A 15,479-nucleotide genomic window follows, 5' to 3' on the forward strand; every position below is an offset into this window, starting at 1 on the left:
GGGCAAATTTATTGCTTGCTGCCTGAGGCGCCCTGACCGGGGAATGCCGACGGGGTTACTCAGGCAATTTTTAAAATTGCAGGAGTGCCCCTCCTTTAGGGGAGCCTGCGGGGTTCCCACTTTCCAGGCCTTGTGCCAAATAATGCTGAGGTGGGCAGCATTTAAATAACTACCCCATTATACACCCAAAATATTGCAACAATTATATAGACTTATTTCTTGTTTACTTGCTTCCACGGAACATGACGGTGGTCTAGTGGTAAATGACACAAACTGATGACCTGGGTGTCCCAAGTTCGAATCCAGGTCGTTCCACAAAAGTCACTTTCAGTTGGGATGTTGGCAATCTTCACATGGTTCCTCCCGTCATTCCTAATATATTTCTAGAAAGAATTGTGACTAAAAAAATATCGGGGAAACCAATGCTAACGATAGAATCTTCAGATTCATAAAATACGATGATGATGATGATGACTCGCTTCCTCGCCAGCACAGATTTTAATGCAAATCACTCCAGACAAAGCATAAAGCCACTTGATGTAAAAAGCTAAAAAATAACTACTTCATGGTCCAAATGAGCCAACGATAAGTATGAAGTGTATATATATTGTGACTCAAAAAACAGCAATTTTTTCCCCCTTATCAGAAACATCGGTCAAGGAATGTGAGAACTAAAGGATAAACTAAGGGAAGTGAGGGTTACGATGCTGCCGAACGTAAACTCAAGGTCCACTTTAGATACAAGATCAGTTTTTGATGTGGGAAAATCTAGCTTACTCTGAATTGGAACAAAAGTTAAGATTATCTCAGTCTGGAATAATTTATCCTTCACTGACCGAGGACAGAAAAGATGAAGTGTTGTATCAGAACAGATATTGCACTTTGCCCCTAGTCAAAAATGTCAATATTAATTTATTGTTTATGTCTTGCTTCGCTGCGTTTTTATGTTATGATAAAATCACGTGTTATCCCACGTGACAGTAAACCCCGACCCCCAACGTTGTTTCTATGGTCCTCTCCTTTGTCTTCTCTTCTGCCTGTGTCGTTGTCTCTCACATTAGTGCCTGTCAAAGGAGGTACACACAGGTTCAAAACTATATAAAAAAAATAAACATAAAACAAAACACAAACACTGATGTATTTTGCAAATATCAGCTGAACTCTGGGTGTGTGCGTGACATCATCGACCTTCTACACGCTAAAGTCAATATCTGTGGGGGGGGGCGTGTGTCTCTGTGTGTCTGTGCGTTTTCTGTCGAAGCCGTGTTCGTCAGCTCATTTTGATCTTCTAATGCTCTCTCGATCTAGCCCAAGTGTAAGGTAGTTAATATCATAGTTAATGTTAGTAGAGGAAATGTGGTAAATTAGATTACTTAAGGGGGACGGCTCAAGAACTTGTTTACATTGGACTTGAAGACGACCATATTGTAGTCAGCTGGAATGTAGGGAAACAGAAGAGAGTTTCACAGGTGTGCAGTTCTAAGAAAAAAGCTTTGTTCATGGAATCTATGTTTAGGTTTAGGCACAAATAAAGAGTGGGGGGAAATTATTGATAGTAGTTTCAACTAGATGAGTGTTTTTCGTGAAAATTTGGCGAGGAGAGACCATGGATTGGAGCTCAGACAAGCACTTGCCATGAAAATAATGATAAAGCAGAGACAGGCTCGCAACGTCTCTTCTGTGAAAAAATGGTTGCAGGGAAGAGAAAAGGGCATCCCCTAACAGGTTATGAAATCTACTTTGAACTCTGGCAACAGCACTCCATTCTTAGACATACTTGGCTCTAATACAGGTAGAGAATTGCATCAGCAGTGAGATATCTACTGGAGCAGTAGAGTGACCGAACCATTTTTCCAGTGGCATTGGCAACAGATTTGATGTACATGTTCCATTTCAGATCAGGAGTAAAGGTCAGACTTAGAAGCTTGTCAAAACATGGAGCCTCCACAAGACGAGAGCCATTCATTTCAATTGATACCAGACAGAAGTCAGAGCGTTGATGATGTAAAGATTGGTTTTAGATGCATTAAAATTAACCAGCCACCTCTTCCCCCACTAAGATCAGTCATGGTAAAACTTGGATAGATTATCTAAATGGACGACTCAATAGGAATTTATTCACATTGGACTTGAAGACGACCATGTTATAGTAAGGCGGGAAGTAAACAAATAGTATTGCGTTCCACAGATGGACTGTTCTAGGAAAGAAACTCTGCTCATGGAATTTTCATTTAGTTTTAGGCAAAGATAGAGAGTGAGGAAAGTTGTTGATGGTTGTTTTAGCTAGGTGAGTATTTTTTAATGTTTTACGAGGAGAGACCATAGATTGGAGCTCAGTCGAACACCTGTCATAAAAGTATTGATATAACAGAGACAGTCTCTACTAGTGGGAGTCGCTCAGCCTTGCTCGGTCATAAAAGACGCTTAAATATATTTTAATTCATGCTGGTTTTTATTTATTAGTACAGAGCCAATTCTCTGTTGAATATTATATTGTACCTAATATATAGTACTGATTTCAAAAGTTTAAAAAAAAAATTGACTTGGGTGCCATTAGCTAGAATCGAAATCTAAACAGCTGCATTCCCTACCATTTGAGCTATCAACAGATAGGTAAGAAAGATTAAAAATGAAACCACTTCAAACTATGAATGAATTTGCACATGCGCAAAAGTAATAGAAATATGTCAGCAAGTTGAAATGAACATTTTTCATTTCAACTTGCCGACATATGTCTGTATGCGTTATTCATCCATCCAAACAAAGATTTTACTCATTAGAAACAATCCTTGATGTATTATTACTATTTCCTGTTAATTTCAGTGTTATATGACCAGTAGTTTAAGAGTTTATCGGTTAAATATTTTCACACAGATAGACACACATGCATACATCTATTGTTTTATTTATATAGATTAATTATGTCTTCTCTGTCTGTCTGTCTCTCTCTCTCTCTCTTCCTTTCCCCCTTTCCTCTCTCTTTATATATCTTATTCTCTCTCCTTTACACCTCACTCTCTCTCTTCCCTCTTTTCAACTTGTTCTTTCTCTCTCTCTTTCTTTTTTTCTCTGTATCGTCTTCACTCTCCTTTCCATCTCTCATTTCCTTTATCTCTTGCAGTCTTTACTTTTTTCTCTCTTCCTTCTCCTTCTTTTTGACTGTCCTCTTCTTTCTCGCTATCATTCGCACTCTCTTTGCTTTGATCTGTTTTCTTCCATCTCTCTCTTTCTCTTCCTCTCTCTCTCTCTCTATTTCCTTTTCTGCAAGTTTTTCACTCCTCCTTCTTCTCGTTTATATCCTTCCTCATCCCCCTTTTCATTTTTCTCCTCCTCTCTAACTAGAGAATGTCTGCTTGTCTGCGAAAGTAAATTCCGAGCCATGTCAATAGATTACCCGTGTTACCGTCAAGCCCTAGCAGAAATGCGAAACGGAACTTCCAAACTCCTCAGTGAATCAAAGAAAAAATTGCAAAATGATGGAAAAAATTGGTAAGTAAACAAAATCTGTATTCATCATCATCATCATCATCATCATCATCATCATCATCCACTCAAAATCTGTATTATCATTATTATTATTATCCACTGACTAGGAGTTCTCTCAAAGTTTATTTTATGTCTACAGTTTGTGGATAGTTTATTTTTATGATTTAGTAGTTTTTTTAAGCTAGCTTTCTAGTTTCTTTTTTTTTTTTTTTACTAATAAGCAAATTGAATTAATTAAATATCCTTGCGCTGAAATTCTAAATTGTTAAAATGGCAGCTAGTATTTTTGAATGTTTTTTTTTTTTAAATTTAAATTTTCGATGGTATAACTCCTTCGTCAGAGGTTACAAGATATTCCATATCTTCTTTTACTTTTTCAATGAAATCTAATTGTGCAGATAATAGCAAACAAAAAAAAGATTCAGAAGTGACGAAAAGGGAGAGGAAAGAGAGAGAGAGAGAGAGAGAGAGAGAGAGAGAGAGAGAGAGAGAGAGAGAACCTGCTACAACATAATAAGTCTCTACAATGAATGATAGACAAAAAATAACGGGTTTGTATTACTGTACACATAGATTCGAAAAAGTTGTCAAAAAACAAATATATAACAAATAAATGTTATCAAAGGCAAGATAAGTTACTTTTCTACCAAACTGGATATATTTTTCGTGTTTTTATTCAATGTAACATGTTTATTCAGCTCGAAAACCATACAGTGTTTACCGATGTATTGGAACATTCAAGATGGCGTCTTATTCTCTCTTTAACACGGTAAGTGTGGGAAAAGATGTTATAAATAAAAAACCGGATAAAATACTGTTAAAAACTCGCTCAATATATGTTACCGTGACATAGGTTGACATATATTCGGCGGGTTTTTAATAGTATTTTGTATAGTTTTTTTTATTTATAACACCTTTTTCCATACTTACGGTGTTAAAAAGGGTGTGAGACGCCATCTTGAATTTTCGAATACATCGGTAAACACTGTATGTTTTTCGAGCTGAATAAATATGTTACATTGAATAAAAACACAAAAAATATATCCAGTTTGGCAGAAAAGTAACTTATCTTGCCTTTGATAACATTTATTTGTTATATATTTGTTTTTTGACAACTTTTTCGAATCTGTGTACAGTAATACAAACCCAAAATAACATTTCGAACGCTATATTTAACATGCATAAAATATTTTTTTTTTAATGTTATTGTTGTGGGGAACCACCCTCCAAATGGACTAATCCATCGTCCATATAAACTTTACGCATGACGATCCCATGCGAGGATCTAATTCCAGAGCGACTCTTGCATGCTCGGTGAATTACCTACAATGTTCGTTTGTAACCTTCCCTTTGTAGCCTTTCCGTTTTTCATGTAATACATGTTTAAACTGTTCTCCGTCGTTTTGTTCTTCTTTGCCAGCCATAACAATTACTTTCTGTTATCGTTTCATTTTATTTCAGTCAAAATTCTCAGAAATCAAGGGACCCTCTTCCTGGGGTAAACACTTGAACTTGTGCCAGTTGGCACAGTTTAATATTCAAATTTAAAATCGTTAAATACAATTTAGGCGCGCAGTGCAATTGATTGTTTCGGCGCTTTAAAAAAATGAAAAATGACACCCACGCAAATTCCGGCGTGACCTTTATATACCAAAGGTGCGTACGTAGTTGAAAGCACCCCATGTGATGTCTTCCGTCCAATGGAATTCCTCCTAGGACACATATAAAAACTGATTTTCTAGAGCTCGTTTGGAGCCGATCAAATCGAATATAAACATGCACAAACACAAAATCTATCTCTTTAGTCTCTTAGCCTTTCGAGCATTCTTTCGTCTCTTTAAACTCTTCCGACTCATTCAACGTTTTCTCATATGGACTCACCACGCGTGCAAACATCAATTATTTCATTTCCACTGCTCCGCGCATTAATACTCTCTTTTAACAGACGAACATTAATATTGTCAATGTTACAAATTTGAACATTCAAAGAACACCAAAAAAGAGACTCTCCATCTTTCATATGAACTCAAAAAAAAAGAACTCTGAAATATTGAGAACTATGTTTTAACTTTTTATTGTTTGTTATTTCTATTCCGGAAATAAACCTCCGTTTGTGTTGCACATAAGATTTCTTATTTTTATTTTTATTATTTGTGGAGGAAGCATGTTCCCCAAAAAAAAAAGGCCAGGCGACCCCCACAAACTCTATATGAGATACATAGATATTCGAATGTTCCATTAAAGTTCTCCTTTACATTTGAAACAGCGAGTTAGTAAAGAAGTTGAGAACATAATTTTCCTCAATTAACCATTTAAATATGTTAAATGGTATAGTATATCTTGCTTTTGATCTCTTGGTCTTACCAGACTCCATGACAAGGATTCGTCTAGTCTGGTGGAGTATCCAGCTTCGTATTGCTACATGACTTTCTTTCTACAACTTAACAACATGGCGAGAAAGAAGAACAAAAAGAAAAAATACAATATACTGAGGATGGAGTTTGATGCCGAAATATATTTAAATTATAAATTTCCAGCAAGTAAAATATTTGTTTATTTTCTTAATATTGCGTTGTGATTTGGCTTTCAAGTGCACCTGATGTGTATTCTATTTTTTCATATATATATATATATATATATATATATATATATATATATATGAAATAAGTTTGTAATAATTAAAATATATATATATATATATATATATATATATATATTAATTTATTTTTATTTCGGACTATTAGTCTCATCTTTATTAGTTGTTGCTTTTTTTATCTTTTTTTTTTTATTCGTTCACACGTTTCGGCCAACTTCCTCTGGCCTTCGTCAGGTATATATATGCATATATATAGTAAGTTATAAAATATATATGGCGATTAAGCTACACTGAATATTCTGCGGTTCATCCACTCTAGGATTCTTCAGGCTTATGTGCGAATTTTGTGGTTGTCTGTCGTTTTTATATACGCACCTTCTATTGAGATTTTAGTTAGCCAATCAACTTTATAGTATCCACCGTGCTCTTCCTATCAGCCAATGAACATGCACTTACGTGACAAAGGCCTATTTGACCTCTGGTTGACCTGTTTCTTTATTTGTGCTCTATTTAGCCTGGATATCTAGTTTCTTGACCTGTTTTAAATCTAGGTTAGGTTTTTTTATTATGTTAGTTTATATACACACACATACACACACACACACATATATATATATACATATATATATATATACATGTTGTTTTGAAACAAAAAAAAACGAATGTATTTATGAAATGATCAACGTATCTTCAGGATATTAAAAGGAAAAATGCAAAAAAAGAAAACGATCATAGACCATACGAAAATGAAAAGGAAACAGTGTTAGAATCCTACCCATATCGGAAAGAAAACTATGTGTGTGTATGAAGATGTCCTCTGAAATAGGGACGAAACGTTGATCATTTCATAAATTCATTCGGTTTTTCTTTTTTTTCAAAACAACATAACGCCAACCATCGCTGGTATTTTTATTTTATTTTTATTCATATATATACATAAATGCATTGTGATAGTTTATGTATATTCATGTTTAATTTATTTATTTGTTCATTTTCTATTGTTTTTGTTAGTTTTAAAATTATTTTCTATCGCTATCATAGAGTAAATTTTATTCTGTGAACACAGTTGTTCGCTATTTCTCTTCTACAGTTTAATAGATGTTGGGGTTCTTTAAAGTACAGGATAGCAAATTTTTCATGAAGGCGTAATCTACATGGGTTGTCTAGGTCTCTACATGTGGTAGCTTGTCTTATTATTTTCCATTCGACCACCGGTGAATGTCCGCTTTCCTTGAGTTCCCAGTATTTATTTGCCAGCGTTGTTTTTATACAGTGTTTTTTATTGTTGAATGTACTCTTGTGGTCATAATATCGAGTTTTGAAATCTAAGGAAGTTATACCTACGTAATATTTCTTGTTATTCGAGTTTTCTTTCGCAAATATTGTGGCCTGAAAAACTACGCTTTTGGTTAGACATTTATTTTGAAGTGGGCAAAGTGTGCGGTGTCTACAGTTGCATTTATCTTGTTCGTTATTAGTCTTTGTATTTTTATTTCTAGTATGGTTGTTGTTGCCCGGGGTTTGTTTATTATTATTATTATTATTTCTGCTAGTGTTAGTTTTATTTTTGTCATGGTGACTATTTTTTTTATTGTTTATTTTGTTGTTGTTTACATTGTTTTTATTTAATATTTTGTTATTATGTGCTTTAATTATTATCTTTAAATTTTCACAGCAGCTGTAGGATAACATTAAGGTATTTTTATTGAAAATTTTGTGGAAGGGGTTGGTTGCGGGAAAGTGTTTTTCAATAAAATTTAGAAATTTCTGCCAAGTTTTGTTTTTAACATTTGATTGTATAGGGCGTATACCAAATTATAGTTCTTTTTCTTCTAACCTAGATTAAAACAGGCCAAGAAACTAGATATCCAGGCTAAATAGAGCACAAACATGAAACAGGTCAACCAGAGGTCAAATGGGCCTTTGTCCGGTAAGTGCATGTTCATTGGCTGATAGGAATAGAGCGGTGGATACTAGAAAGCTGATTGGCTAACTAAAATCTCAATAGAAGGTGCGTATATAAAAACGACAGACAACTACAAAATTCACGCATAAGCCTGAAGAGTCCTAGAGTGGATGAAACACGGAATATTCAGTGTAGCTTAATCGCCATATATATTTTATAACTTACTAACTAGCTCTACCTACGTATTGAGCACTTTTGAAGTAAATACTAAAAGTTTACGTATATTAATTTTATGTGAGCAAATGAAGTAGTCATACATATAAATACATATATACATATATGCATATATATATATATACGTATATATATATATATATATATATATATATATATAATTTAAATGAGAAATTTGAAAACTTGATTTTTTTTCTTCATTTTAGTAATAGTAGTAGTAGTAGTAATTATAGTAGTAGTAGTTTCTAATATCTATTGTTCTCTTTTGAAAAGGTTTAGTCAATTGGAACTCAGCATTCCTTCTTCCTTAAAGAACATTTGGTACTATCAAGTAATTCTCCCAAAATTATACAAATTTGGTTTGGTAAGTATTAATATTTTCTCTGGTTTGATTATATACAAGGTATATTATTTAGGGACTCATAACAATGACGAAGAAACATGTATTGCCAGGATACACAAACTATATTGGCTATGTGGAGAGATGGGTGATTTGTATACGTATCTACATATATCTATTCCTTACGTGGTTTATTCCTCAAAGACAAACGTAAAAGAGACGTGATAAAACATGATACATAAAAGGAGGGAAAGATTACACATGTAATTACTTAGCAATAGTTCACATCAAACGACGTTAAACATAATTGAAATATGCATGTATTACCAGGGTACACAACTTATAGAGAATGCAAGTCTTTGCCCCCACTCCTCATCCTAATAGTGTTACAAAGTGCATACGAGATCTCATTTCGATTTGTAAAGCTTTCTTTGCAAGAAAGCAACAAAATTAGTAGGAGCAGCGAATACATCGTTGAACGTTCATTTGTTGTATACACCTACACAATTTTCGCGATCGTAAAAGCTAGAACTCGTCTTGTTTTCGCTGACATGGTTGGAAGCACAGGGATATTATATTTTCAGCCAATCACATTGCGAGGAAAAAGAATATAAAAATATTTCCCCTAACAGCTCTCACTGGAGCCGGTCTGTCCACTATAAAAAGGGGGCAAACGCGCCAAAACCAGTCAGTCGAACCCAGAGTCACAGTCAGTCAACCAGCATGGGGTAATCATTGGCTCCATCGGATTTCTTTTTCCTGAGTTAAACAATCACTTTCGCACATGGAAGCACCAACAGTGAGAATTAACATTTACATTTCTTATTTCATTTTGTTTCCTATTAGCGCCCAACTTTTCTCTCCTAAGAAGTTACAAACATTAACTTTATGCCGAAAATCTTCTTTCCTGAACATTCTCACATCCTTACGAACTTTGAACACTTTGTTTGTTTTTACTGTCTCGTTAAGTTTTTTTTTTTTAAATAAATGATTGAGAAATCAATTATTTAAAATTTCAACCTATATTGTTTGTCTGGTTCCTTCTCGGCACCATACGCTTATTCCTAATATAACAATTGTCATAGTCTTGGAAAATATGTCATTAAATTTTCTAATCTGAATCTCTATAATTTGAATTCTTTTCTATTATCTGCATTGTTTTTTTTTGTTTTTTTTTTGTATGACTTTGTTCTTTATTTTATGTGGACTTTGGATTGTTCTTGTATATACGGCATAATCACGTTGACATTGACCCGCTTGATCACCAAAGTTAAGCAACGTTGAGCTTGGTCAATACTAAATGGGTGACCATTTGGGATTTCCAGGTGCTGTATGCGCTCTCCGCTTATCTTGGCATTGTTTCCAGTCGTCCTGGTCTTCTCCTTGTCACTTGACCCAAACAGTGCCGATTCAGGAGAGATATGGTTGAGGATTGCGCAACCCTTGCCTCACAGTTACACGTGCAACTGTCCCTACAGGGATATCCTTTGTCTTTCGAAACTGAATGGAGGCATTAATCGATCGACCTTGTATTGAGCACTTTTAAAAACAACATTGGTTCAAGTTTGTTTTATCAATATATTTAACTTGATACACACACACACATATATATATATATATATATATATATATATATATATATATATATACACACACATATATATATATAAACATATACAGACATACACTTTTCAGACTGATATGCGAATAGGTATGTCGCGCGCGCACACACACACAAATGTTACTCAATGTGCCACTGGTTATTTGCCCTTGTTGTGGTTTCTGATTTGTCTGACAGGTGGTGTCTCTACTTTCTGTTTCGCCTTCTCTATCCACTTCTGTTTTCTATCTATCTCTCTTTCTTTCATCTAAATCGTCTATGTAGGCAGATGTACATTTTGTGCGCCTTGATAAACATAACCTTCATTTTAAGGTAAGAACCACATGTATGCATTAACAAACTTTTGTGAACACTAGACACACGCATACACAATGAACATGTCACAAATATTACGAGCTACAAAGCATACTTATGTGTGTACACCCACACACCGGTGTGATTATTTTTATCTCTTTTCATCTGATCTAATGAAATGTTCCTGAAAGATTATATCATGCTGATATATTATGCAAGTAAAAGTTATTGTAACCCAATGGCGACATTAAAAGGGTGAAAATGGCACTCGATTAACGCTGACCTGACGAGAATACAGAAACGACGTAAAGTTGATAACGACGAATAACTAACTGATGCAGGTGCAGGAACAGATAAAAACAAAACCAGATATGTTTTGTCTTCATCATCATCATTCAGTGGACTGACCTTTATGTCATGAGAAAAATATGATTCCCACAATACTGTTGGGAAGAATCCCTAATTAGTATGCAGGGGTATGTTGGTTAATTAACCAACCAGAGGAGACCTCTTTGAGGGATGATTGACCGAAAGGGGGATCCAACGACCCTCGAGCCCGTGCCATCTCCAACTATTAAAGCCGTTACACGGGCAAAGTTTTTCAGTCTGAGCTGAGAGTTTTTTGAGTTCCAGTTGAGAGTTGAAGTCGCCATGCTTCCCCCTCCCCCCTCCTGCCTGTTGCCCATCGCCACCCGTCAACTGAGGAAAAATTAGAAATTTCGAGGGACTCTCAGAAGAATTATCAAAAACTTGCTGAATAATTAGCATAAAAAAAAACAAAGTTTGTTTTTCTTTTTTTACTGTGAAGCTGATTTTGTCTCTTGTTACCTTGGTGGTTACCCTTGAGTTATTAACTTTTCAGCTGACGACCGGGCTACAGAACGAACGGCATATCAACCCTTGACTCAAGAAGTGAGTGAAAGAGAAGCCGACCTCTATTGTGTGACCTCTATTAGGGTCCTGCTGCAGAGTGACAGATCACATAATATAATGTAATAAGAGTATGAAAAGCATATACATATACTTATAAATAGCTCAATAGTAGAAGGCTAGAGCTATATACTTATATATATTTTTATATTTCACATGAAAATTTTCTATTCAAATATACATTTTTAATAGCATAAAGTTTCTCTAAATAGCTCAATAGTAGAAGACTAGAGCTATATACTTATATATATTTTTATATTTCACATGAAAATTTTCTATTTAAATATAAATTAAAGTTTCTCTAAATAGCTCAATAGTAGAAGACTAGAGCTATAAATACTTTTAATGCTTTAACCACTTTTTCTTTACAGAGAATAAGAACTCAGTATGTTCATCAAAAAGTTCCTGTATTGATTATAGGAGCAAAAAATTATTTTGGGCCGTACTAATCTATATAGAGTTCATGTGTTTTTCTTTTTCTTAGTATGGCGACTCGTCAGTGCTCCAATATACAACAAAAAAGGCCATCACCATATATCGTATTAATAAAAAGCTCATTCCACCTTACACCATACTTTGGGGTAATTGCGGCAACTAAAAAAAAGTGCTCTTTATATGTGTGGTTGCCAAAAGAGCACTTTTAGCTAATTGGCGCAATTACCCCTGACTTGGCCCAATTACCCCAGACTTGGCCCAATTACCCCAGACTTGGCGCAATTACCCCAGAGTATGGTATGTATTTTGTATTAGCACAATTTTGCCTCAAATTACATTTGTAATCATTACATCGCTTCTATATTTTGTAAAAACATAAAAATGTTCAGCACATTTTTATACTAGTACATGTGAATGGCAGATGGTGCAATGATATATGCTTGACCAAAGGACGAGGGGGAGGGTGCAAAAAGCTGAAAATTTCTCTGAAACAGCAAGTTTGTGCACCAGTTAACGTGGAAAGTTCCACTCGAATTGCCTTTGCAAGAAAAGCAATATCCAAGTGTTACACGAATGACCCGGTCTAAGCCGAGTTGACATGCTAGTATATATATATGTGTATAGGTGTCTTGGCCTTCGGGACAAGATCAAAGTGTAGTATCTGTTCCGGCAGATGCTGCAAGCTATGACTAGCAAAGACCAGATGTGGGGGCAACCCCACATGCCTGACCTTTAACCAGCTCCCATTTCCCACCTCTCGGGAGCTGGTCCCCATTTCCCTTCCCCCTCCCTTCACTCCTCACATTAAAAATTGGCCTTGTGCCTAATTTGCTCGGTGGGGGAGCAAATAAATACCATCTGTTCCGGCAGATGCTGCAAGCTATGACTAGCAAAGACCAGATGTGGGGGCAACCCCACATGTCTGACCTTTAACCAGCTCCCATTTCCCACCTCTCGGGAGCTGGTCCCCTTTGCCCCTTCCCCCTCCCTTCACTCCTCACATTAAAAATCGGCCTTGTGCCTAATTTGCTCGGTGGGGGAGCAAATAAATACCATCTGTTCCGACAGATGCTGCACTTAAGATAGTTTGTACCAGTCAATGGAGGGGAAGACCTCTATACTGGGACAATTATTATTTTTGGTAACCAGAGTGACCCCTTTTAGGGGAGCTGGTTTTTACCTCACATTAAAAACGGCCTTGTGCCTAATTTGCTCAGTGGGGGAGCAAATAAACACCATCTGTTCCGACAGATACTGCAAGCTATGACTAGCTATGACTAGCAAAGACCAGATGTGGGGGCAACCCCACATGCCTGACCTTTAACCAGCTCCCATTTCCCACCTCTCGGGAGCTGGTCCCCTTTTTCCCTTCCCCCTCCCTTCACTCCTCACATTAAAAATTGGCCTTGTGCCTAATTTGCTCGGTGGGGGAGCAAATAAATACCATCTGTTCCGGCAGATACTGCAAGCAAAGACCATATGTGGGGGAAACCCCACATATAAGACCTTGGTCAATGTAGGGGCAACCCTTCATACCAATTGTCACTATCCAGCTCCCCTCCTCCCCGGGGAGTTGGTCCCCATTTCCCCTTCACTCCTCACATGAAAAATTGGCCTTGTGCCTAATTTGCTCGGTGGGGGAGCAAATAAATACCATCTGTTCTAAAAAACAACCCTGGTGTCTAACTCTGTCCCGTGGGGAGGCATAGTAAATAGGTACATATATGTATGTTCATGAATTAAAATGAGGCACGCGTCTGCGGATGAAATGTCAGAAATTGACAAGCTAAACGGAAATTGTTTCAATATTTCTCACAAATATAAACAAACCTTGTTATTGTTATGAAAAATGTAACAGAAAGGAATCTGGTTATGTGGATGTTTTGAAAAGATTGACAGGAAAAAGTGACAGAAGGAAAAAGATTGCAGTTGGAGATTTGATTGTCAACCGAGTGGACGCCACGATAATTCTCTCTGTCGCTCCCCCACTCTCTCTCTCTCTCTATCTACCATAAGCAAGAACAACAGGAGAAATAAAAAACGGACTGTTACTTACACCAATAGTTGTTGTGTTTTGAATTCTTAAAAATGGTTTATAATATAACACAAGGTCGTGTGTTGCTGTTGCATAGCATTCACTCTAGGCAGGTTGAACTGACTTCCTTCAAAGAAGGAAGTGTTAAGGGATAATTAAATTCACAGGCGGTGCCCAGTCGTCTATATATCTCCATCAGTATGGTGTATGTTTTAATTTGTTTCAGTTTGTGTCTATTTATTATACCTCTACATTGTATTGTTTTCTATAAATTATCTTTAAACCATTTTTTTCTTCAAGTTATCTTTTTTTTTTTACTTTTAAAGTTATCTCCCTCTAACATAAAAAGTTATCTGCTCCTAAAACACGTTTTAAATTCTTTCTTTTTTTTTTTTTTCCAGTTACAAAACTTTGGTAACAAATTTGTCAAGTTTTTAAAGGTTCTCTCTGGTCTTCAACCCTGGCAGATTTGCAGCCCTGACATCAGCGCAGCAATAGAGTTCTTCCGAGCTAGGATCATTCAGATGAGTGTCGAAGAATATGAACGATGGTTCCATCAGCAATTTCCGTTAGTCTACAGACCAGAGACGGCACCTACTAAGTCTTCAGAGGAAAACAGAAACAAGAGAATCTCAAACAAAAGAACAGCGTTTTAAGAACGCATATAGAACACATTCATAAACACATTCACAAGCACGTACAAGAACACGTTCAAGAACATGTATAAGAACACATTTAAGAACACATAAGAACTTGAATGCCTACTAGACACTATCCTTGAGTGTTTAAGGTCTCTCTGTACAGGGTTTTGTCAGAACAACCTGGCATGAGAATACTTTCCCTAGAAGTAAACCCTGACGAAATATTAAAAATCACAAAATATTCACAGCTCAAATAAGATCTCCTCAGTATGGTTAACCCACACTAGCTTTTATGAGGAATGGTGCACCTTCTCCAAGTGATGTTATATCAATTAACAGCACAAAGCTGGATACTCCACCAGACTAGATGAATTTTTGTTCTGGAGACCAAAACAAAAGATATACTATAACTAGTATATTACTAACTTTGTTTGATTTCTGAGAACTTCAACTGAGGGAAAATGAAACAGGAAGAACACATTCAAGAACACATTTAAGAACACATTTAAGAACACATTCAAGAACACCCGGTGAACCAAATGCAAGAGAAATACAAACAATAGCATTTAAAGGGACGGTTAGAATCTTAAAAAGATCTTTCGGTCGGAATATATGAGATAGCAGTAGAGTAGACGTGTTCTTATATGTGTTCTTGAATGTGTTCTTGTTCTGGTAGGATGCCCCATCCCAGCTTGAACAAAATGATAAAAAAATTAAAAATATAAAGACAGAACACATACAAAATACATTCAAAATGAACACATTTAAGAACGTGAATAAGTATGCATTCAAAAATAATACATACAGAAATATGTGCAAGAACACGTTCATGAACACATTTAAGCACATGCTCATGATCACGTTTATGAACACATTTATGAATATGTGGTTATCTTTCAGATGCAAGGTTCATTGTTTACTTGCGGTTTTAACGATATAAGATTCCGTTGTACGGAAGACC

At 35.9% G+C, this 15,479-nt stretch overlaps 1 protein-coding gene across 1 annotated transcript in view; it reads left to right on the forward strand.

Annotated features, from left to right (window-relative positions):
- The window catches only part of LOC145243620 (uncharacterized), a 46,060-nt gene extending 30,789 nt beyond the window's left edge, over positions 1-15,271 (forward strand). Inside the window, exons 6-8 of the mRNA XM_080106640.1 lie at positions 3,343-3,489; positions 8,496-8,586; positions 14,279-15,271. Coding sequence (XP_079962766.1) covers positions 3,343-3,489; positions 8,496-8,586; positions 14,279-14,533 — 493 coding nt within the window. The 3' untranslated portion in view covers positions 14,534-15,271. The remainder of the gene's footprint in view (positions 1-3,342; positions 3,490-8,495; positions 8,587-14,278) is intronic.
- The last annotated feature ends 208 nt before the right edge of the window (positions 15,272-15,479 follow it).

This window comes from Euprymna scolopes, chromosome 22 (assembly GCF_053919585.1).
Source record: "Euprymna scolopes isolate OS-2025 chromosome 22, ASM5391958v1, whole genome shotgun sequence".
Classification (NCBI taxonomy): domain Eukaryota; kingdom Metazoa; phylum Mollusca; class Cephalopoda; order Sepiida; family Sepiolidae; genus Euprymna; species Euprymna scolopes.